Source organism: Odontomachus brunneus, unplaced genomic scaffold, assembly GCF_010583005.1.
Source record: "Odontomachus brunneus isolate Ranch 3 - 2012 unplaced genomic scaffold, Obru_v1 Obru_scaffold_029, whole genome shotgun sequence".
Classification (NCBI taxonomy): domain Eukaryota; kingdom Metazoa; phylum Arthropoda; class Insecta; order Hymenoptera; family Formicidae; genus Odontomachus; species Odontomachus brunneus.
The window spans coordinates 2,062,976-2,088,176 of record NW_022639479.1 but is presented as its reverse complement, the minus strand read 5'-3'; the positions used below and the strand labels follow the sequence as shown (position 1 = coordinate 2,088,176).

Here is a 25,201-nt window from a genome sequence, read left to right as displayed (position 1 = left end):
GCTTAACGAAGCGTACCCCCGTCTTCCTGCGCCGCCACCGCCACCGCCGCTGGTGCTTCGGGCTCGCTTTTTATTATTTTCAGATAAAGCTCGAGTTAATCATCCCTGTTAATGCCAGCTTTCTTGTCGTTCTCGTCGAGCTCGCCCGTCACGAACAACGCGGAGACGTATGTTCGAGTGAGAAGGGCCGTCTCGATTTTAGAAGAGTCGCTGCTTTTTGTTTCCTTTTCTTCGTTTCTTTTTCTTTTTTCTCGTTCGTTGTTGTGCCGAGCTCTCCCGGCGCGTTTTTCCGCGCTCGCCTTTCAAGAATTTATCCTCTTTGAACTTTTACGACGCGAGCTGTCATATCCCGCGAAACGCGTCTTTCGCCCTTTCGCACGTGTCGGAGTCGCTTCCGACTGTTGCAGTTCTCTTTGAAAGCGTGACATTTTGCGCGATGCTACGTGTTTTCCGCGGCAGTACTGAAGCGCTTCTTGGTCTCGTCGGTGGAAAAGTGTATTTATGTCGGCAATTTCGTCTCAATGTTCAGCTTGCTCTTTCTTTCTTTTTCTCGATGATGTTTCGCGATGCGGTCTGTCAGTGGCGGTTGGTCGTGAGGCGCGCTATATGAAGGCGCATGCAAATGCTTTTTGGGCGAAACATTTAATGCGTCCGCACGTACATCGGGCCCCTCTTATTGTTCAGATAACTTTTACTACCGTCTCGGTCAACACTGCACAAACTCCGCTGCGCTTTTCCTATTTGCCGAGTCAACAGTTAGACTCCAAGCAGTCCGACGCCATAACAGCTATCTCCCCGCTTCCATTTCCGGCTATGCTGTCGCGCTGACAAGTATTGTGCTGTTTGCATAAAGCGATGAGAGGCCTCGAGGTAACGAGACTCGAGCAGGAATCAAGTTGCCAATGAAATTCTATTTCGCCCTCGTGACGGCGAACCGCATTTTATGCGCGCTGCGCACGTCGCATTGATTGAGGCGCACGACGCCGCTCTCGTCGTCGCGAAGATAGCAATTGTCTCAATCAGGCGGGTAAGCGGAACTGGAGCATTTCGCCGTTTACGGGGGACGAGATGTTGCGCGTCAAGCTTATATATTTGCCGCATCGATTCGGTTATCTTCTCTCTCACACTGTACAAAGATCTGTAACGCGATTATATCTGCGTAGAAAACTTGAGATCTAATTGGGATCCAATCGTCGATTTCCTAAAATAATTATGGATTCTGGTTAGAATTATGATGTCCTAAACATGGATTCTACTATTTCTTCTGTTTCTGGAAAAGCCCAAAATTTTTCTAATATTTGCTCTTCATTTTACGTTAGAATTGAACAAAACATGTTGACTTTCTAAATAATGTCATTATTTGGTAAAATGCTTAGTGTTTTAAAAATATTTTAGTTTTTGATATTTTATTCTATTCAATACATTAGTTGGTATAGAAATTGGGTCCCATGTTTGATACCACAAAAATATGCCGACATTACCAATTGAGAAAAAAACGTGAGTTTCTGTATATTTTTGTTCTAGACAGATATCCATGTTTAAGACAGGAATAATATAATAAATTTTAGGTATTCTAGATTGATTAGGTATTCTAGAGAAAAAATATAAAAAAATTAGTAAATATTTTATAAATATTTATTTGGTGGGTACTAACAGCATATTTATTTAGATTTAAATTTTTTTATTTAAACAGAATAAATTTAAATGGAATAAATAACTACTTTTATAAGAAATTGGAGATTTTTTTAGAAAGATTTAAGATTTTAAGAAAATATATATTTTTTTATTTGACAAATATTTGATATTAATACAAATATGCTGTTAATATTCACCAAATAAATATTTGCTATTTTTTAAATATTTTTTTCTCAGTGTAGACAGAATCTATGCTTCATCTAGAAAAATCATGAGACACTTCTGCGCGAGTAGTAACACGGTTTATCAGCTTGAGCGATCGAGGACCCGGGGATGGAAGTTATAAGCTACAAGCTTTCATTAATTCAAGATGTCACCAGCTGCCCGGCAGCAAAAGTTTGCGCCGTCCGGCGAACGCGCATTTTCGTTGCATATGAAAGCAAGTTTCGCATCGGGAAGTTCTCCGAACACAATGTTAGCGTGCGGTTTCCTATACCGCATTCCCGCGTTCGCGTTCTCGTGGCACTCCAATAATTTGGGGCTGAGTCTCTCTTTGTGGTATTCAGCTTATTAGATTCTTGGTCGCCTCTGAGACAAAATATGTGAGACCCACGTTTGAGCACACGTGGATTCTCTGTAATTTACGTGGATTCTACTACGTAAAATACTGAAATAGCGCAGGGCATTGTTTTCCGTCGTCGCGCGTTCACGAGTGATTAACGATGCCCGGCAATATGTTCCGCGTTCTCTCTCGCGTGTTCCTCAATGATTTAAATTAGTTGCGCGAACTATAATTACCGCAGAGCGTCGAATTTATCGTGGGTTTGTTGAAATTTTTCCATATTGCAACACGTGGTATGATGAAGATATGAAAAACAATTAATATCACGCAGGAATTTCAGTTTTTTTTATTAACAATTTTCGAAAATATTTTTCGTGCAATTTCCGTTGCATCCCGCCCCCCTCTCTCTCTGTTTCTCTCCTTGAAACTCGGTAACAATTTCCCGTGAGAAATAACGTTTTTTCAGCAACACGAGCGGCGACGGGGTAATATCAAGGGTCTCGATTGAAAAAAAGGAAATCGACAGAATGGGGATGAAACAGCTTGTCCGATGAACCGTTTGTTGCATCGGAAAGTCGTAGGGCGACAATCGAGAAACTTCGTGCAAAGTGCACCTGCGCCAACTTCTCAGCGTTTACTGTCGTTTGGGGACAACACGATCGCTTGTCGCGGGACGAATTTCGCTTTAGGCTAAAACGCGGAAGACGTAAACTTCCGCTGCTTTTACTTTTGGATATGTTTTCGGCTATTGGGTTTTCGGCTAAAGGCGACGGCGTATTTACGGGGACAAGAGTATTTTTTGTCGCGACGTTGTCTCGAAGAAACGATTAAAGTTCGTGGCGCTCGTCATAGCGCAAATAACGGGCGACGTCGCGCGCTTCGATCGTTGCTGCTAGTCCCTCTCTCTCTCTCTCTCTGTGTTTCTCTCTCGCTCTCTTTTCTTCTCGCCCTCTCCTTCATCTATCTATCTATCTATCTATCTCTCTCGACATAGTTGATTTCCGAAGGGAGGTGTCTGCGCCCTGTCGCGTGTTTTCCTTTTTCTTCCTTTTTATTGCTCAGGTGCTAAAACCGATCGTTAAACTTTCGGAGTGCGGCACTCCTCGGTTTCACGACCTTGTCGATGAAACGAGCGTATGCCTCGTACGCATAGAAGCGAGCGAACGTGGATTGCACGACTGGATATGTGTAACGTACGCGTGACTTGGCTGGCGAAATTTTACGGCACGAAAGCCTGCATATACTCGAAACTGTATTTACAAGCGCACACGGATGAGAAATAGTAGTTGCGTGGCTCATCTTTTCGGAATTGATTCAGACGGAGGAACAGTCGCCCGCGGAAGAAGAGTCTGTCGATCGGGATACACTTTGTACCGACGTCTCTCTTCACATTATTAAGATTATCCCGGGGAAGATGGTGGAGGAGCCGCGCTCCCTCTTTTCCTCTTCCTCTCTCACGCGCTGTACTGCCAAGATAAACGGCTAAACTGTAAGTTACATGAAAATGTATGGATCCCGAGTAGAGACGAGCCTCGTTCGTTTCGGGGCGGGAAACGCGAGGGATATGATCATTCTTCGACAACAGGCACTTAATCAAGGCCGCTCCGAGCCGGACAAGGGTGGGTGAAAGGCGGAACGAGCCCAGGAGCTTAGACTAGGTGGCAGACTCGGGGGGGTTGCCGGACCGAGCGAGACCTTAATTTCCTGTAGCACTACGGTTTATCTCTTCCGCGATTTATCGACTCCCTCGAAAGTTTCGCGTTTGCGATTCGGGCGAACCCTCGTCGAACGCTAGTTCGGCCTTCTTGCCTGCTCGCTGTTGCGTCGCCGATCGATCAGCTCGCTGTTAGGCCGAGAGGATTGCAGGGCGTGCTCTCCCTTCTCTCTTGTTACCTCTCTCCATTTCTTTCTTTCTCTTTCTGTCTCTCTCTCTCTTTTTTGCAATATGTTGTTGGCAGTAAACGTTTTTATTTGGACGCCGCGATCTTTTGAAGTATTTCAACTAGAACCCCGATGCATCACGGAGCCAACGAGCTACGCTGAAATCGCCAGCAGAGATGTTTCCGGTGGCTAGCGAAGCGTTACGCGCGCGCGCGCTCGCACGAGCTTTTAAATGTATTATTGGCTGTACAACTCGTAGCTCCAACGGGAACGCGATTACGCAACTCGCCTTGATATTTAATTAAACGCGCCAATAGAGCCATTTACAAGGAAAAACTGTTCGCCGTAATGGCGGTTGGAAAATGCAAATTTGTAATACAATTGAGCGCGACGCGCAAACGCGATGCCGGCGCAACGCATTTGGAGTAATTACATAGCTGCGGGCCTTTTCCCGCATGAGCGACGCTATTTTCTTCGGCAGCTATTTCACACGAGCGCGCGCTTCCGCCGCGATTGTTCGACGCGGAAACGCAGCAGCCGCGAGAATGTTATCCAGCACGCCAACTTTTCAATCAGGCCTCCTCCGAGTCTGCAATTCATCGGGGAGCAATGGGTGGTGGCGGCAGTACGGTCCTGAAGTTCCGACGTGAACTCGGAGACGCGATCCGTCCCCCTGTGTGGTACATTTCGACACTCGACTATCCTTGACTGTCGAGGCTCTTAGTGGATACCGAGACGCGAGGGAGGTAAATCGAAGTCGGCCACTTACGAGCGGACACTCCCTGCTAATTTCCGGCGGCAAATATCCCAATTCCGGTCGCGCGTCCTGCCCGCCTCGGCCGGCCGGCGCTCCGGCTCTTTTCCATCTCATTTGTACCGCTCCCGGACGTCCGAGACATTTCCCGCCGACGTTTCGCACGATTCGCACGTTTGCCAAGGTACGCGGGAGTTAATTGCCATGGCTAATTCGCGATTAATCCGTCAAGATGGGTTATCGATTTCCGAACCGATCTACCGGACTTCCCGAGTCGAGGATGCGTTGTTAATTTAACGTCACGCCCGTCTCGGGACACATTGTTCTCGTTTTCTTTTTCCCTTTTAAACTCCCGATGGTGAGGTGCACCGCATTTTCTAGGTCGGGGTTTCTAGCGTGAGAGAAAGGAGCTTTGAAAATATCAACCCTAAGATTTCTTTTATGTCTACATGTATATTTAGACCGCGGCAAGGGCTTTGTCACGAGTAGGTTGTAACGTGAGAACGATAATGCCGACGATATAACTGCCGTTATCATTGTAAATTATGTCACTGCTGAGTTGAGGAGAGTCTCGTATTGCTCGCTCTCGCGTTTGTTGTGGCTCCCTCCCGTAATGCATTCGTCGTAATATCTTCTTTGCTTACGTTGCAGATACGTGACTGGCTCACGGTCGAGGAAGAGATGCTGCGACAACAAGCTGTGGTCGTCGGCGATGTCGATGAAATCATGCACCTTCTGGACAAGCAGAAGGTAAGTTCATCGTTCTACTCTTTAAGTTTAATCTTCTGCGTACGTAAATGACGAAAATCTCGCTGGGACGAGTATCGATCGAGTCGTCAGTTCCTCTTCTTTTTCGGATATACTCACAAAAGTAGTCAAAAAAGCAGTCACACATAACGAAAATTATTTAGATACGAAAAATTTGAATAAACGATTAACAAATCGTATATTTTTTATATTTAATCAATATAGATGATAGGAACAGAATTTATATCTGAACTGTTTGTGAAATTTAGCGAGAAATAGATGACCATCTAGATGGTCATCCAGATTAAGGCTAGTCTCACTTGTAAAAGTGACTGTGGTAGATAAAAAAACTAGCAGCGAGAAAGACAAATGAATTTATAATTCCCATATTCACCTAAATTTGCTAGCAAATATTGTAGCATGCTGCTTTAAATTGGTAATACAAAAATCATTTATTTGCACATCTAAAAGTTATAAGATGAGTGCGCGATAAAGTCGAAAGCACTCGTGGCGTAGCGGGAGCAGTGGCAGCTCGACGTCGCGTTATTTATGCTTTCATTAGTCGCACGCGTATTTCGTCGAGCTGCCCTAGATGTAATGATTTTGAACGCAAACAACTCGTGAGTCGAGTTATCGTGCCTTTGAAGTTTATCGCAATTCGCCAAGCCTAACCCCGAAAGGCGACCTGCAACGCGTTCAAGCTGCTTGGCTCATGCTTGCGCGGCGTTATTGGAAGCTCGCCCAGCTATTTTTCTCGTTTTATTTTATTCCTCCCTCCTTTCCTTCCCTTTTCCTCCTTTTCACGACACGAATGACCAGGCGGAAATTAGTAGCGGTCACGAAATTAAACCATGGGCGTTTTCGCTACCTTTTTGCTCGTTTTTTGCTCACTCGATGTTTTTGTTTTGTTGCTCGAGCGACTCGCGATTTGCATGATTGGAAGTCCCGTTGCAGGATGCTTATCAATCGCCGATCCTATCGAGCGAATAAGTAGGCGAGCCCGCGTGATATCGTGACGCCTCTTAAACGTCGTGTCGTACCTTGCGAGCGAGCGGCAGAGAGCTGAAAGCTCCGACGTCGGTAACCTCGCGGTCTGTCACGACTGTGCGGTCGATACTTCAACCCCCGAGAGTCGGTGCTCACTACGGGGGTAAACGCTTCGCGTTCGTTCTTCCTCGTGTAGTCGGATCGCTCGTGATACCGTGAGCGGACACGTTATCAGCGAACGATGATGACGGGGAAAACTGAAGAGCATAGGACGATCCCAGCAGACTCGACGAGCGAGTTGGGACGAGTTTCCAGGGTGCGATTGTAGGAGTGTGCGTGAGTAACTGACCGGGAAAACCCTGACATTGGCATTGGCATTAAGGGTCCGATGAACGGCTGCCACGCCTTGCTCGCTGCGTCGTCGTCGTGCCGGCCGTTATTCCGCCATGGTTGTTAATTGCATTGGTCTTAATGGATCAATATCTGGAATCGCGGACGACACGAAATCTCACTTTATGGACGCCACAGTACACATTCAGTCACGAATAAATTTGTTTTGTCGGAGGCGAGAGATTTTTTTCTCTCCTCTTCTTCCTGAAAGTGTCTATTAATGTCGTTACGCGGCTTTAGCGCGAGCATTAAATAAGTATCGGTTGAAATGTCCAGACAAACGTCTAAAGCAATTAAACGTCATATTATTTTTTTTTTCATTATTATTGGACTGACGTTTCACGCGATAAAATGTATATAGTGGACGGAGAGATGAGCCATGTTACGTGTCGAGCTCGCGCGCAAAGCTGACGTTGGATTTCTCGCGTTTCGTTTTCCTCGCACACTGCGCTGCGTATATTCTCGGCGTGTCCTCGTCGCGATATGTGAAATATACTTCGCATCGTGTGAAACACTTTAAACGCAAGGTAATTGAGAAATTGTACTCGATGTAACAAGCTGTTTCGTCCGCGGCTCTATATCACGCGTTACCCTCGTGTTACCCTCGATGATGGCAGGGAATCGTAAAATCGTCAGAGTTTGAAGTGAACCATAAAAATAACGGTGTGCGCCGCACGGTGCGTCTGTTTCGAGAAACTTCTTGTCGTAAAAAAACTTACGCCCTATCGAGATATTTCTGCGTTCTCACTCCTCCCTCGCGCGCACGCATCCGGCCTGCCTTCTCCTGCGACCTCGCCTCTCTCGCGACGCCGTATACCCATGAAAAACTTTACCGCGGGAATAATACGAAGGTTTACCGTAAATTCACCTTGGGCCGAGGTATAGGACAGAAAGAAAGAGAGAGAGAGAGAGAGAGAGAGAGAGAGGGAGGGAGAGAGAGAGAGAGAGCAAGTACATTATTGCACGCCTGTCCCCTCGTTCCTCTCGTTCCCCTCGTTCTCGCGCATTACGTGCCGGAAACTTACAGCGTCAGCTTCGGGGATCTGACGTTTCCCGAGTTGCATTCTTTCGCGGACGCGCGAGAGACCCCATTATAAATTTCAGAGGTCCTCGGTACTAACGCCGCCGCCTTTTTCAAATCCGCGTCGAGTATTTCTCGCTCGGTTTGTCCCGACGCGTAATGGCGATTCCAGCGGGATGACGGGCGAGAGTTTTATCTTCGTTCCATTATAACGTTAAGGCGCGGAAAAATCGACACGATAAGATTTCCTTTCGGACAGGAATTCTTCCCCGTTTGAACGGGAGCGGGATCATTTTTTCCCGTCGTCGTCGTCGTCGTCGTCGTCGTCGTCGTCGTACGACGGGGATACCGCCGCGCGTTGCCAGGACGAATGGCGCGCTTGATTGATCAACGACATCGTATTCCGATAAATCACGAATCATACGGTATTCTTTTCGCTCGCACTTCGGAGCGAGAGCGCGCTGCTCTCGAGTTTAGAGTTTCGGACGCGTTCTGAGGGGTGACCGAAACAATTGGAACAATAGGTTTGTTACGGCGCTGTTGTTATTGATTTCCGATCGGGCAGGAAGCCGAGAGAGATATTTTGACGCGCGCAAGGAGCTCGGCGAAGACGGAGCTTTTACGACGATGCACATTGCAGCCTCCTGCATGCACGTGTTGCCGCCCGACTGCATTTCGTACGGCACTTGGGCTGTATATACCGTTTGCACAGATCGCCCCGGTTAAGCCAATCCGACCGGTTAATTGCATTTTCGAGAAAGTCTCACAACGTTAGTCGCGAAATTTACTCGCGAGGTCACGCCAACGTCTTGTTTCGAATCACGTTGCGATTGTACTCGACCTAATTGTCACGGTAGATTGCGTCTCTCTCTCTCTCTCTCTCTCTCTCTCTCTCTCTCTCTCTCTCTCTCTCGCTTGCTTAAACTTGTTCACTGCACCACTAACATTACATGAGTCATTGTCGTCAATACTACGTAACAGGTTTAGTCCGATAAAGCCCAATTCCACGAGATTTCACCTGCACGTTGGCGCGAAATGTGATTTCAGTTATGATTTCAGTTCGAGAAGCATTTGTGCTTCGACAGCTGAGTTTTTCTCTCTGGAACGGAGTAATCAACAAGAATATTAGTGCATGAACGAACGTGACACGCGTGTTTGGACACACTCTGTGTGCATTATAAATATCAGTTGACCGGATTTAAATCTAATCGAACTTTTGTTTCTATGTTAATCTTGCGAATTGTCATAGCTATTGACAATTCACTTTGATGCTAAAAATTGTCTACTGTTTGCGCCATGTTGGAGGATGATTTATTTCAGAATTATTTAATATTTAATGATCTCTATGTTCTATCTATATTTAATATTTATTTCCATTTTCAATAGGTGATATTACACCAAATATAATGATTTTATTATATTAGATATCAACTATATAATTTATTTGCGATTATGCAAATATAATATGATAGACAAGTATTAAATATTTCATATGGATAAATAATGAATTGAATGAGTAAATAAAACCAGAAGCTCTTCTCATAATTTATTATTTTTTTCTTTTATTTGCGTTAAGAATTGAAATAAAATTTTGAGAAATTTAAGAGAGAAAGGGGGAGTTAACAATCTTCTTAGTCGACTGACAAGTAAACCTACTCAAAAGATACATTCTGATCTCTTTCTAATTTGGCACAAATATAGAAATATAAAAAATATTTAGGTCATATTTTTTCATCTTGATCCACTTTGAGTTTCACGGGCAGTTTATAGCTTTTTAATGTTTTCACTCCTATCATCAAGAAGTGCAACAAAAATGCATAAGAAGTAAAATTGAGTACAAGATATAGTTAAATAATTTTAACAAAATCGGCATAGCTGAGAAACGTACCGTTCTAAATTTCTTTAGCTAAAATTTTAACCGAAATATTTTAAACTGCTAAATTAGTCAAAAATGGTTCGAACCTTGGCCAAACCGAGAGAAATCTCTGCTTAAGAGAAATTGGTTATGCAGATTTTATTAAAATTTTGCTTAAAATTGCCGGATTTCTCTTTCTCTCTTTGGTTTGGCCGAGATTCGAACCATTTTTTATTAATTTACACAGATTTAAAATATTTAGAATCTCGGCTAAAGAAATTTAGAATGGTTCATGTCTCATCTATGCCGATTTTGTTAAAATTATTTAACTATATCTTGTATTCAATTTTATTTTTTATGCATTTTTGTTGCACTTGTTGATGATAGGAGTTGGAACGTTAAAAAGCTATAAACTATTCATGAAACTCAAGTGGGCTAAAATGAAAAAATATGACCTAAGTATTTTTGTACTTCTACATTTGTGCCAAATTAGAAAAAAATCGGGGTGTAACTTTTGGGTAGGTTTACTTGTGAGACACTACCTATCTTGCTGTTCTGTATTCCGTTCAATCAACTTTTGGACGTGGCATCGTGGCCAAGTACTCGATAAACCTACGTGAAAATACGAGTCGATCGGAAATGTAGCGAAAATTAACAATCACATTAATTAACAACGATTATTGAATATCACAAAACTTTCAAGAAGTTTTATCCTAAAAGTCTTGATGAAAGACCTAGAATGTTTTGAAAGTGTGATTGTTTTGATCTTTCGGCCGTTCAGTAGCGCGCGACAACATTTGGCGTTTGCCGGGAGATGACGTCACCTTTTTGCCCGTTGTTTTGGTACACTCGTACGTCGCGTACCTCTCCGTGACTGAATCATTACGATTTGAGTCGCCGATGTACGCACATACTGCGACGCGGAACACGTGTACCGTTGTGTTAGTTATTCCCTTCGGTCCTTAAAATATTTAATCGTACTCTCGTCGCGTCATCACGTTAATTAACACGTGTTTCTCTCTGATCGAGTCGTATTTGCGCGAGTGTCAGTGCCACGATGCAGTGTCCGAAACAGTCTGGCGCGGGATGCAGGATCGGCAAGCTAGGACGCAGAATGCCGGGACGCGGGCAGCGATACGTCACGTATTCCCAGGTGTGTGAAATTATTTATTTGACAGAATATATTTCCGACTTTATCGGACCATTAATAAATTTACTAAGAATAAGGAGACATCTAAGATGGAATTTAAGTTGGTATTAATAGGTGTTATGTGAAAAATTGGGTATTGTGAATAACTGGGTAGAATATTATATATTATAGAATATAGCCGGATATTTAGAATTAGCTGAATATTATAGAATTATAGCTAGATTATAATAGCTTCATGAATTTCCTGATCATTTAACTTCCGACAAGAACAATTGACATATTATAGAATATAGCCGGATATTTAGAATTAGCTAAATATTATAGAATTATAGCTGGATTATAATAGCTTTATGAATTTCCTAATCATTTAACTTCCGACAAGAACAATTGACATATAGAATTGCTTGACAGTATCTTGCTGCGGGTATTTCCCGTGAAAAGATATTACATATATATATGAAGAAAATATGGATTAACCTCGACTTTAATTCTATTTTCGTTTTTATTAATATTAACTTTCGGGAAAGACTAATTGTGAGGTCAATGAATAATGTTTCGTTCGGAGATTTCTTTCGCCTTATGGGCGCTTATTGAATGAGCGCAAGACTTAATTTCTCACTTCAACTGTGTTTGCATTGTGTAATAAATTTAACATTTCGTTCCAAACACGTGATAACAAAAAAAAAGGAATTTAAATCCTGAATAAAAGAATCATTGGAGAGAACACGATGCTTCAATAATTAAGAGTGTCAGATATATTCGTACCGAGTGTATAGTCCGATATCCAAGTCAACGCACGGAATGAAATACTCATTCCTGAGAATAGTGTTGGAATGTCGAGAATAGTTTCGATTTCCACGACGGGTCAATAGTAGTTTATCGGCAATATTATGTCCAGCGTGAAGGGGTGAGGAAGGAACGGTTGAATGAGACCTCTTTACTACGACGTATCGTTTGCGATACCCTCACTCGCGACATTCTTACGTGGCGCGATGATCCCACGGAAAGACGTGTGTAATCACTGACAATTGCGACAATGATATCTAGACTTGCCCTCGTTCTCTCGCGACGATTGTCTCGCAGCGTGTATTCCCGCCTTACACGTTATCGTACAAGGTACGAGCCCCTCCATTCTTCGGAAGACGTCCTTCACACCGGGCGCAATAAACGTCCGTCCCATTATTTCCTCCGTTTCCTCCGTCCGGCTTTGTGTTGCCGGCGTCTGATAACTCCGGCGTACCATCTCATCGCGGCTGCCCCATCCGCCGGGGGCCCAAAGGATTTCAGGGTTGCACTTATACGCCATGGAGGACTTGCCGAGTAATAATGCCAGGGAGCCGCGCGCCTGCAGTTATGAAGAACCTTCCACGATCTCGCAATTTCCCGGTTACGCCGGGTATCCGGTGAATAGCCGTCCTCGTTCCATAACGCACGTGCAAGCTCACCCGGTTATATACAGATATACGCGTCGTCCGTGGTGACGTACGAAGTGTCGCGGATTTTCCACGCGAAAATTGAAATTCGCCGCTTTTTCCCTCGATGTTGGAGAGCGCGGTATGTGTCAGCCACCCTACGGTCGAGGTCGCGATTTATCCTCGCGCGGCCGTCGCGCGCGCGCCGTGAGAGACGTTATTAGAATTCTTTCGAGAATCGAAAGGCGCTCATCGGGATCGACGACGTGTAAATTCACCGCGACTTGCTTTCTCTACTTTTTGTCTGATTTCGCCAACGTTTCAGCCACCTCGATACGTATATGAATATATTGGGAAAAAAATATCTGAAAACCTATTTGTGGAATAGAAGGTTTATTTCTGTAAATAATATATCCCACAAATCAATTTTCAAATATACATTTCTCAGTGTGTCTGGACAAAGCGTGTGTTATCAAATAGGGCAAGGGGATGTGTCAATTTTCATTAAGGGGCAAATTATGGTACTTTTCAGCTCAACTTATCACCATTCGACTTACATATACTTGCTCTTTGCTCTTATGTACATCCTACGAAACATCAAAAACTCAATAAATTGACATGATGAATTTTTTCAAAAACGTTTAGTTCCTTGCGAACGTTACTGTTTCAGTGCGAGCTGAATACACTGAGAAAAAAAGATGCTTGAAAGTTTATTCGTGATTTATAAATTTTATTCATTGAAAAAAAATAAATTTTATTTACCAGAAATAAACTTTACTTTTCGCAGAAATAAACTTTATATCCGACAAGTAAATTTTCAAATATTTTTTTCTCAGTATATACTAAGAAGAAGCCATGGCGCAATTATCCTTAATTGTCCCTTCACCGCTAATTAGACCTCTCTACTTTTCGTAGAATATTTCATCCAGATATTTATATGTCAATAGTTTCAGCCGTCCAACGCGTCGTCGCGTCATTAGTCATTGCGAGCAAACCTTGCGCTTTCACGGATGAACGTTTTCTCTCCCTCTCAGAGAGGACATTTCTCAATCGAGCGTGTGTTCGTTGTGAAGAAAAAGCAACGTGGCTCTTTCTCGAGTGTCTTTCTTGGCGCGTAGCCTCGCGTAAAGCATGCTCACGTGTTGTAGTCACAAAGTTCGCGGTGCAAAGTACACGGCGGTCATCCACTTCCGGACATTTAATTACTACATTTTTTCCGCGTAAATTTTTTCAATTAGCGCCGTGGAATTTCAGACTTTTTTACGGCGGACGTTTGGGAACGGAGCGCGTTTGGGAAAGTTTATAGAACGCGATGGGAATGCGTAGTAGGGAATGGTAGTAAAGTAGGGCGTGTGCTTGTTAAAAGTGCTATCGCAAAGAAATGCCGGCCATCGTCGACCGCGCTTCGCCGTGCTTTCTTTCTCTGCTCGTCTATTGCGTGGACATGGCGTGGACACGGCTAATTCTAATAAGTCTCCCCCGATGTTACCGCGTTTGCCGCAGCGGGCGGACAGACTCGTTATTCGTCCGAATTGCAGTTCCCCGCGAATTTTTGTCTTCTCCGCCGCGCTCTGATTTTCCCGTGCGATTTCCGACCGGCTATTTATTTAAAGTTCATTAATCGTTTTACAATGTATATAAATCAGAATTCAAATTTTATACTGGGACCGGCGATTAAAGCGACGTTGAAAATTTGTTACGCTCGCGCGTATATGCGTATGCGTACTTCTGACACCGAAATACCTTTCATCCGGGGAATAAATAGTTGGTTGAAATTATTTAATAATTTTATGGTCGGAGACTCTTTTCGCGATTAATATAATATTGCACTCAGCAAAAATTGTGGCGTGATTATTTCCATTAATTGTTTCCGTATAAACTGAAGAGATTTTACGCTTAAAAAGTGATCTCGCAGTTACGTAACGAAAATTATTTAGACACAAAAATTAGGTAAGATAGATAAATGCTCCAGCAAACACTGCAATATCGTAAATGTTTTATATTTAACTCATATAAATGACAGTAGAATTTATATTTGAATTATTTGCAAAATTTAACATGAAAATCCGGCGTTCAGCCAGATTAAGGCTAGATTAATAATTAGTAACGGCATCAAAATTTTCCTGCAGGTATTATTAGAGTGCTACCGCACAAAGAGAAGTTATAATAAAACATAATAAAAATGACCATTAATGTAATAAGAGTTATGATGTTTATAATCATTTTTACTATGTTTTATAATAATTTTTGTAATAGCGTCAGTCTATTCCCAAACTACTAAAGTTACGTTGTAATTTTTACTACAATATTCTTTCCGTATATTGTTGTAAATTCTATGTACAGATAATTTTCTAGCAGATATAAAAAGCAACGATAAATTTCAACTGTGATGTTTAGAATTCTACTTGGACCAGCAAAACATTTTTTTGAGTGATACGTTTTCCTCTCTTTCTCTTTCTCCTCTCTCTCTCTCTAAACAAATGTCTTCCATTTCCCAAATATTTCGTCGACTCTGCTCGCACGAGACTGGCTATTATGATGTCATTATAAAGTAGACGGTCTATGCGCGACACATACACCGCGTACATTATGTATGTTCGTTCCCTCGAAGTGCAACGGCGCCGTTTTTCCGTCTTGCTAGCCATTTTCAGTTCACCCCTTTTCACGTGTCAAGCGATTTCGACTCTTCTCTGTTTTTCGTTTTTCTTTCTCTCCCGTGATCCCGTCACGACGCGATTCGGTGCTTTGTAGGTCGGGGGAGCAAGAAAGGCTCGCGGGTTGCTTTTATGCCACTCGTGCAGTCAGCCGACGCGTACTTCGGTTAATGGCAAATGCGTTTGTGACGTACGCCGTACATCTTCATACACGTCGTGGTTACTTCCGCGTTACCTTCGTGTCGCGCACCACCGCGTTCGTGCATTCCTGCCGAAAAAAACGATATATTCTTAAGAGACAGTCTATACAGCTGAATGTTTGATATCTGCTTTTCTTGCCCCTTTCCTCTCTTTTTCTTTCTCTCTTTTTCTCTCGTTCTCTATACATGTTCTTATACAATCGATATAAATATCAACAAGAACGATATGTAAGTCCGGAATTTCGATAATATTAATACTGCCTTGATAAAAATATAAAATGCAGCTTACAAGTAAACCTACTCAAAAGTTATACTCCGATTTCTTTCTAATTTGGCACAGATGTAGAAGTACAAAAAATATTTAGGTCATATTTTTTCATTTTAGTCCACTATGAGTTTCACGGGCAGTTTATGGCTTTTTAATGTCCTCACTCCTATCATCAACAAGTGCAACAAAAATGCATAAAAAATAAAATTGAATACAAGATATAGGCGTTTCTGGTTTGCTAATTATGAAAATGAAGTCAAATGTGTAAAATTATTTGTATAAATAATAAAATGTTTAAACGAAACATGTAAAAAATAGAAAAAAAAATTATTTATACAAATAATTTCTCGGTTTTATCGAGATTCGAACGATTTTTTATTAATTTAGCACAGATTTAAAATATTTTGGTTGGAATCTCGGCTAAAGAAATTTAGAATGGTTCGTATCTCAGCTATGCCGATTTTGTTAAAATTTTAATTAAAATTGTCGGATTTCTCTCTCTCGGTTTGACTGAGATTCAAACGATTTTAGATTAATTTAGCGCAAATTTAAAATATCTTGGTTGGAATCTCGCCTAAAGAAATTTAAAATGGTTCGTGTCTCAGTTATGCCGATTTTGTTAAAATTTTAATTAAAATTGTCGGATTTCTCTCTCTCGGTTTGACTGAGATTCAAACGATTTTAGATTAATTTAGCGCAAATTTAAAATATCTTGGTTGGAATCTCGCCTAAAGAAATTTAAAATGGTTCGTGTCTCAGTTATGCCGATTTTGTTAAAATTTTAATTAAAATTGTCGGATTTCTCTCTCTCGGTTTGACTGAGATTCAAACGATTTTAGATTAATTTAGCGCAAATTTAAAATATCTTGGTTGGAATCTCGCCTAAAGAAATTTAAAATGGTTCGTGTCTCAGTTATGCCGATTTTGTTAAAATTATTTAACTGTATCTTGTATTCAATTTTATTTCTTATGCATTTTTGTTGAATTTCTTGATGATAGGAGTGAAAACATTAAAAAACTATAAACTGCCCGTGAAACTCAAAGTGGGCCAAAATGAAAAAATATGACCCAAATATTTTTCGTACTTCTACATTTGTGTCAAATTAGAAAGAAATCGAAGTGTACCTTTTGGGTAGATTTACTTGTTAGTGTATCCTTTTCCTTGAAAGATATTCGGGTGCAAATTTATTTTTTATGCTTTTCTTTCCTTTTTGCAAAATGCGACAATAAGGGCCGGTTTTTCAATAGCAGTTTAAACTTGAATTCAAGTTAAACTCTATTCTAACAATGCGTTTGTTTTGTTTAAACAGAGTTTAAATTAAAATCTAAGTTTAAACTATCATCGAAAAAAACCGGCCCTTAGTCGATTTGAATAATCTGAGTTTCTATCATAAATGGACGCGGTAAAGTTGCACCGCGGGCAGTTTATTCTTATCTGTTTTGCTTTTATCGTGCTAATGCAATTTAGTGTAGCGTAGTGCGCGTAGCGCGCCGGAGTCCGTTGCGTAACAACAATTAGAACTTCAGAGCACGTTGTCATTTGTTTCACAAACATGAGGACGCTGTTTCGCCGATAATATCGCTTTGGGCATGTCCGATGAAATTTTCTCCGATATTGGTCGCAAGCTCTCCCGCGTGCACGCGCGCGCCCGAGCGAGCGCTTTTGCTTTCTTTGCGTGCTTATTATTTTTTCCATTTCACTTCCGTTTCCACCTCTTGCATCTTTCATTCGTGTGTCCGCGGGCGATGGAAAATGCAATCATGAAACTCGACGACGCGATGTAGCGTGGGGAAATATGTCCCCGGTTGATAAGCATGCCCGCTCGAGTTTCCTGGCTTTTCTCGCGAGATTTTCAATACTTTTAGGCAAAGCTATCTGCAACTTACACGACAGCGCTTGACCGCCATTCGGAGTTATACGTTCTCTCCCTCATTCTTTCATTTTCATCGAACATTATTACTTAACTTTTTTAGACTCAATTTAATATTTTATAAATGTCCCACGATACACCTTGCCTACGGGTTTCTTGAGAGAATACGACTAATTAAACTTTTCGACGATATATTAATTAACCGCGGACTAAAATTGCAAAACACGCGTATCTCTCTGAAAGCAAATTATATTTAAGGTTGCACAATAATTTTTAAACGCAATTAAGAAAAGCAACTTTCTCACATCGGGATATTAATTTTGCATAATTACTCGTGTTCTAAAAAAATACATAAAGTAAATGTAATTCAAATATTGAGTTTATATATTCGCAAATTTATCAAGTTCATCGTAAGCATCAAATTTATTCAAAACACATTTCGCATTGCAGTTGATTTAGCATTTCATTTATTCTATTAATGAATCAAGAACATTAAATTAAGAAAAACTCAAGTTTACTCACTACATAGGGTTAAATCATCTTTTCCTTCGATAACATTTGATAATATTCTTGTAAAGAGAATAAATTTTCCTTTCGATATATATGATAATGAGTTTTCCTCTTTGTGATGAGTATATATTTTGAAACTATATTGGGTAGAAAATATTTGCTTTATTGACGATAATATTAAAAGAAGGAAAGTAAATTGAGTAATTGGCTCTTTTAGCAGTGGATATTTTTCTGTGTGTACATTTCTAAATAGCGTGAAATTCACGCATGCCGATAAATCTCGCCAAAGAAGTCTTTTTACGCCTTCGCCATTTAGCAATTACAACGGTGGGGTATTTGGCGTGTGCGCAATGCGCGTCTTCTTTGTCGATCCCTGTTCCATCGCTTTAGATGTAATGGCAGCGACGGGTTGAAACCCACGTTCGGTGTTTGACAGTTGAACTTTAGAATTTTGATCGTCACGTTGTATTACAATCTTTCTAAAAAAGCACAACTATTACGATTGTTGTCATTTGCTCTTAACCTACGATATGTGGAAAAACACATCGATATACTGAACCGACGGACATATTGATATACACATACATCGACTTTACATTTTTATCAAATACACAACTTAGCATGACAACAAAAATAATTACTCGTGAATATTTCTGCAAACTCGACAGATTCTGTCGAACTATTTTACACGTGTTTAGTGCTCATATGCTTCGTGTGTATTTTTCTTCGCGAAATTTTTTTTATTATTACCATCATTGGTTTAAAAAACAAAAAAAGAAATACGTTTACAGTCGGCTGTTTCGCCTGAAATACACTCTCCTCTTATTCATTGTCAAATTCACGACGGCACAAAATTTATAGATTTATGATAAAAAATTACATAAAATGTTGGATAATGACAGCCATTGTCTTATCGTCCAACGTGTTTTGTAATTTTCGATTGTTAATCATAGAATCTTTAATATCATCAACTGGATAAGCTTATATGGATTTATAATCGCGAGAGCGGCGAGGTCGCGTTTGCTCCGAATTGTGCACGGCTCGCAGCACTCGCTGGGCGGCGGCACCCTTCGCCGGGCGAATTTTGCACCCTATAGGCTCCATATCCCATAGGATAGAGGATAGATATATACTACCGTTCCCTAGCTACCAAGGGGTACCCATGAAGCCGCGTCAGATGCCGAATTCAGTTCCACGACGCGCCTCTGTCGACGTGCACGCGTTCGTAAAATCATACGACTGACGTGTCGCGATCGATCGTACTACTCGTATCCGCCGATTACGATTATCGGGCGATTGCGGCCACGCGAGCGTTCGTTGTTTCTCTTTTTTCTTTCTCTCTTCCTCTCTCACGGCGTTGTGTTTTTCGTATTCCTCCCTCAGTGCTCGGGTGCGGAGCAGAACGATTTTCAGTGTCAGCACGTCTCTCTCCTCCTCCTCTCTCTCTCCCTCTCTTTCTCTATCTATCTATCTCTATCTCTCTCCGTACGATGTATTTGCACATGTGGTTATTTAGCCGGCTGCGCAACGGATGATAAATATTTGTTCTGTTAACGAATGGGAAGCTGATTATCTGAAAATCTGAAATTCGCCATTTGTAGGTTCCTCTCGCAACGCATGGTCATCGCGAATGACATATCGCGAGCATTAATGCCGTTGTCGTTCCACTTTTCGTGATCGACTTTATCGATTTGAGTCTCTCTCTCTCTCTCTCTCTCTCTCTCTCTCTCTCTCTCTCTCTTTATGTCTCTCCGATTGTCTGGGGTCGAGCGAGTGGCGTCGCAGTAGCAGCGTTCGTTTGACGGAATATAAACGCATATCATCCCGCCGCGTGTACTTGCGCGACGAGGCTTCTCCGAAAATCCACCTGCTTGTCTTCGCGCGCCCTCTGTCTGCATAGTTCCGCATTTATTCGCGAATTTGCCTCGCGTTCGCGAGCGACTTGCGGAATGCGAGTCTCATGAATAATCATTTTACGCTATTTTACGTAACGTTTTAAAAACCAAGCCTCTCCATTGTTTCGCTCTCGTGCTCTGGCGCATGATTGAATGCGCCTGTTGAAAATATTAAAGGCCTGTTACCGCGCGTGGAATCGATAATGCAATTTTGACGAAAGGGCTTCGGCGCAAATTAGGGATGCAGCCGGCGAAATACGGAACGAAACGAAAATCGATACAGCGTACATATACGCACACACGTACACCAGTCGGCTTTTCCGCTGTCTCTCTGTCCACCGCCCGCCGATTCCTTCCTCCCTTCTTGTCGCGGGCGAAAATTCGTCGTCACACCGCACCAAATATCGAACAGTGAAACAACCAACTGCATCGAGTCGAACTTGTCCATTCCAACTGTGCGGTTGATGCAAACCGGGATAGTTTGCTGCGAGACAAAATTACACGTCGCCGCGATACTACGCGCGTAACATTCCACGCGAATCGTTGCGTTGAATTTCCTTTTTCTCGTTTTTTTTTCTTTTTTATCCACATGTGCGAAATATGTTCGCGTTATTGATCGTACGTTTCATCAGCGCGACAACCGGATCGGAAATTGATCCCATAATCTTGATCAGATTGATCTCAATCAGTTAGTCTAGTTTGTCTAAGATGATGCTACCAATAATAAAATCCTAATTATTAAAAATGCTTATTAGTAAAATCCCAATTGCCGCGCTGCGTTACATTTGTCAAATAATATCGATAAAAATCATCTTATACACAAGCCAGATGACTGATTCACCTGATCAGGACTATGGGATTGATGTTTAGTCGGGAGACACGACGACGACGATGACGATATCATATTCGTCGGCAAGGAGCACCGAACGGGCGTGCCGAGAAGGAGTCGGCACGATGAGGATTAAAAATTGATGACGTCTCGCGGGTAAACGGCGTGTCAAGGATTTACGACGGCGCGTCTATAAATATATTTACCGTTCGACAATATCCGCGTGCTTTTTCGCACTTCTTCTCGCGCTATAACGGCCACGCGCAATCCCGAGGGCGGCGGGGGCGGTGGAGGCGCGGTTCATATCCGCTTCCGGATGGAGTTTTTAACGCGATGAAATTGAATCTTTGATGGGTCCTAACACGCTCTTGCTCGCCCCGCCTCGGTCGTTTTGGAGTTTTGACATCGCGGCTGGCCGCCGCGGTCGCATTACGTGTCGCATCAACGATTTGGATCGGGTCGGCCGATGCGAGCCGACAGTCTGACAAGTGACGGTTTGACATCCTGTCCCTTCTGATATCTTCCCCGCTTAAACGACGGGGAACATACTGCTTCCCCCATTAGAACGCGCGTCGTTATTATTTGAGAAGCCCCGTCCGATTCTCGTCGCACGTAAGGGAAATATGCGCGAAGACGCGCGCTCAGTGTCGGTGTTCCTAGGTGGCCACTTTCGATAATCGATCAATATTGGATCCATTCATTTTATGTACGCGCTATCCTACGAAGAAGAGGCGGATGATAGAAAGGACGGCTCTTCTCAGTCGGAGAACTTAATTTTTAAGCTTCTTTGTTTTTAACGTTATTAAAAATTAACGCCTCGTGCGCACAACCGGTCGATGCACACTACACGGCGCGTAGTCACATGCAAGATGACGAGCCACACGCACGTGTACCTTTCACTCCGCTCTTTTACGTGCGTGCGATGAATTATACACGGGAAATTTGTTTTGCAGTACCGGCGCGTACCGTAAAAAGCACCTATCGCAGGCGCGCCAAGAGCGCATCGATAAGGCGATGTTTACAGAGTGCGTGTTCACAGGGATGTACTCTCTAAAGTACAATCGGTGTTGTTTTTCACTGAAATGCTAGAATTGTGACTGATGTTTCAGTTACAAGTATACTAGCAACCGCTAAAATCTCGCTGGAAGGATCAGTCAATAGTAACGATCATTTTTATGCATTTTGCGAACATAGTCAGTGTCATTGCAATTACAGCGCGTGAAAGCCGTTAATTCCATCGTCACAAATGCAGAGAGTTGGATTTGGCGTAACGTGTATTGCATTTATTTATTGTACATTTTAGTCTAAATCACTAGTCGGACAAATCGGTGAGAAATAAAATAAGAGTTTCACTGAAAATCACTGAATATATTCACCGATCTTCGGTGAAATGTCCTCTCACTGATTCAGTTGGAAACATTTTCACTGATTTGTTTTAAGAGAGTAAAGGCGCTGTTCGCTGCGAAAAGCAAAGAAAAAGAAGGAACAAAAACTAGTATTCATCGGGTTATCGATGCCCCTTAAAAAACGCCTCGTTTAACACGAAATCTCTGGCGGACAAATGCGATATTTTTGCGGAGTGCGGTCGCGATGGCATACGAGCGTTTCGTTAACAGCATTCGCATTAACCGTACTTCGTTGCCGTTTAAAGTACAGTGCAGTGCGCGTTCTACACTCACACGAATGGGCAAATGCCCGCTCGCTCGCTCGCTCGATCAGTCGGTCGGTCTCGGAAGGGGGTCCCGCAGCAGGTACCGGTGAATTTCATGTCGCCTAAAAATATCATACAGGTGTTTAATTAATCCGGCTAGCCTGCGAGCTTTTTGCGCGACGCGCCGTCCCTCCAGTTTTTTAACAACAGCAGTCAAAGTGAGTTTGTCACGGGATTAGCAAAACTCTCGCTGATGCGCTTCGTTCGATCCGGCTAGGATACACGAAGCGCAACGAGCGTGTCGTGTCCGACGGGGGCAAAAAGAGGAGCTATCAAAAGCTGCGCGCGCGACATTGCGAGGCCCTGTGCGATGGATCGGAAGGAGTCTCAGCCGAGCACATCGGCTGCGTCTATGTACACCGGCACCTTGCAGCTTCGCTTTAACGTAAGTGAATAAAAAGAAGTAATGAAAAATAATAAAAAAAACTGGATCAGCAAAGGGCGCTCTCCCTTTGAGGCCGTCGAGAAGCTTTGCGCCTTGTTAACGTTCGTCTCGGAAACATCGTCTCGGTACCTGAAATTGACCGCATTTCGAGCGCGACCATTCGACACGGGGCTCTGATCTCCTTTAGATTTCTCGTCGTGCATCGTCGCGACGAGAATGTAGTCGAAGGGAGCAAATGGCTGTCGCGTGTCTCTCTTTTAACCCTTTGCACTCAGGAGTCGAGCTGCACTCGAGGCAACGTGTCGCTCCAGCCATGCGGGTGTCGAACTGTAGTCGACGTGAGTAGTCTTTGACACTTTACTGTACATGTCTGGATTTGGGTGTCCAACCACTCGTGTACAGTAGTTCGCAAAAAGATTTAGACACAGTATACTTCACAGCGTAGCCGATGAGAGAACTTATTCTTCAATAATTCGTTCTCTTATTGGACCACTAGCTACGCTCCGGAGTTTACTGTGTCTAAACTGTTTTGCGATGCCGCATTTGTATTGTGATGAGATCCAATGTACGAGTATTCTTTAGAATCCCAGTTCTTTACTTTATTCTCGAGTTGCTAGAACGAAACGTTGAATTTATTTATTAGTGCATTATTTATGCAAAGGATTGGTTTCTCACATCTCGAGATACGAACGCAATATGTGAGGACGATAGGAGAAGACTTGGCGGATTAATAAAACTGGTAAAAACGTACAAGACCCGAATAAATATCGGTCCTTGAACCGATCATTTTTCAGATATTCGAAACAATTGACTTAAAAGCACTTGTCCGGTCTCGTGAGAAATGGTTTTTATAGATTATTTCTCTGTTTCGATCTATAATAATAATACTGATCGCGATTGTTAAGATAAAAGGGACGGGAGAAAGAATTTAATCGATTGTAATGCAAGTAAAAGAGAGAGAGAGAGAGAGTGCAGGGGATGAAGCTCTCTTATCTAAAATCTATCACGTCGTTATATGTCTGAAATAATCGATGTAGCGTTCATAACTACAATAAGCCGATATTCGTTTCTTGACCGTCGTTAATATTTATTGTTTATTGAACTTGCACGACGTTTAGGTACTTTATGACGTAGACTGAGCACACGAATAGCTTTAAGTGAGCGACACTCGCTATCTGTGTATTTTGTAGACTTTACATAAAATTCCGGACATTGTATGTATATTTATCGTTGCGGCAGAGCCGTCGGGTGTATCGTGCCAATCCTGGGCTGCAACTACCGTCCCGTTTGTCACCTTTAGCAGGAGAACTTTGCGCAAAGCCTGTCGATATCGGTAACGGCCGGAGGGAAAAAGGTGCATCGTCTTTTACCGACGATACACTCTTCCAAGATGTATTCGGAATGCTCGTATGTTGTTCAATAATTTCGCGTATACTTGCTTTGTCCGTCCGCTTTGTTCACGACAACGACGACGACGACGACGACGCAATAACAGCGTCGTTTGAGACGCGCCTCGAATTTTTCTTATCGTCACGCGGAGACAAGACGCCGTGGCGGTGCGTCGAGCGAGAGGAAAAGCAATTTACGATCTCTCCGCAGAAATATTTCATACTAAAAACCACCGAGACGATGTAACGTCGCGGATAAGCATGCGAAAGGGAGCCAAAGATACAACAAAATTTTTGTTGTCGGTCCTCTCCCTCTCTCTATCTATCTTCTATCTATTTATCTATCTTTCTCTCGTTCTCTCGCTCTCTCGTGCAAGTCAGCTCTCGACGAGATATCCTCTTGTTGTGCAATCATTCCTCTTTGCTCGGCTTTTCCATCTTCTTTTTCCATTGCCGTACCTTTATTTTCTCCAGAGAAGCAACGGTTTCTGCCACGGCGCCGCCCGATATCTCGCCCTACCTCGCTGTGTAACGCGACTCGACCTTCTTGCGTTACTCGCGATTCCGTTTTTCCTTTTTTTTCTTTTATATCTTCCTCCTCTCTTCCGCAGTCGCGATTTTCTGCTACTCGAGGCGCGAGTATGAATCTCGCTTTTTCGTCCCACCGACTATCACGCGTGTTATCGCACGGGGTGTTATTAGGGAAAAAAGAATGTAATTGAAGTGCCGAGAGTGATGTAGTCCATAGAGAGAGAAAGAGAGAGAGAGAGAGAGAGAGAGAGAGAAAGAGGGAGATGGGTTGTCGCAGAAAACCAGGCGACATTGAGAGCATGTATCCTCTGTTGACGTTCTCTCGCGGGCGTTCGCTGAAATAATGCACGAGCTGATCGAGTGAGTTGCGCGCCTTATTGCGGTCATCGCGCTCTACACTCCAGATAATGAACGACATTACCGGGTAAGACGCATCGCGTCGCTTATGAGGGAATATTTCATAGTTGGGGAGAAGTTATCCCGGCAACTACTACCGCCGACGACTCTAATCGGCCGTATATCCAACCTCTCCCACCCACCTCTTCGGCCCATCCTCGCCGAAACG

At 42.9% G+C, this 25,201-nt stretch overlaps 1 protein-coding gene across 20 annotated transcripts in view; it reads left to right on the top strand.

The window, feature by feature from the left end:
• The window catches only part of LOC116843001 (dystrophin, isoforms A/C/F/G/H-like), a 557,622-nt gene that overhangs the window by 118,562 nt on the left and 413,859 nt on the right, over positions 1–25,201 (top strand). For all 20 annotated transcript variants that reach the window (XM_032812942.1, XM_032812944.1, XM_032812923.1 and 17 more), the window contains one exon: positions 5,484–5,582. In XM_032812942.1, the coding sequence (XP_032668833.1) occupies positions 5,484–5,582 (99 nt within the window). The remainder of the gene's footprint in view (positions 1–5,483; positions 5,583–25,201) is intronic.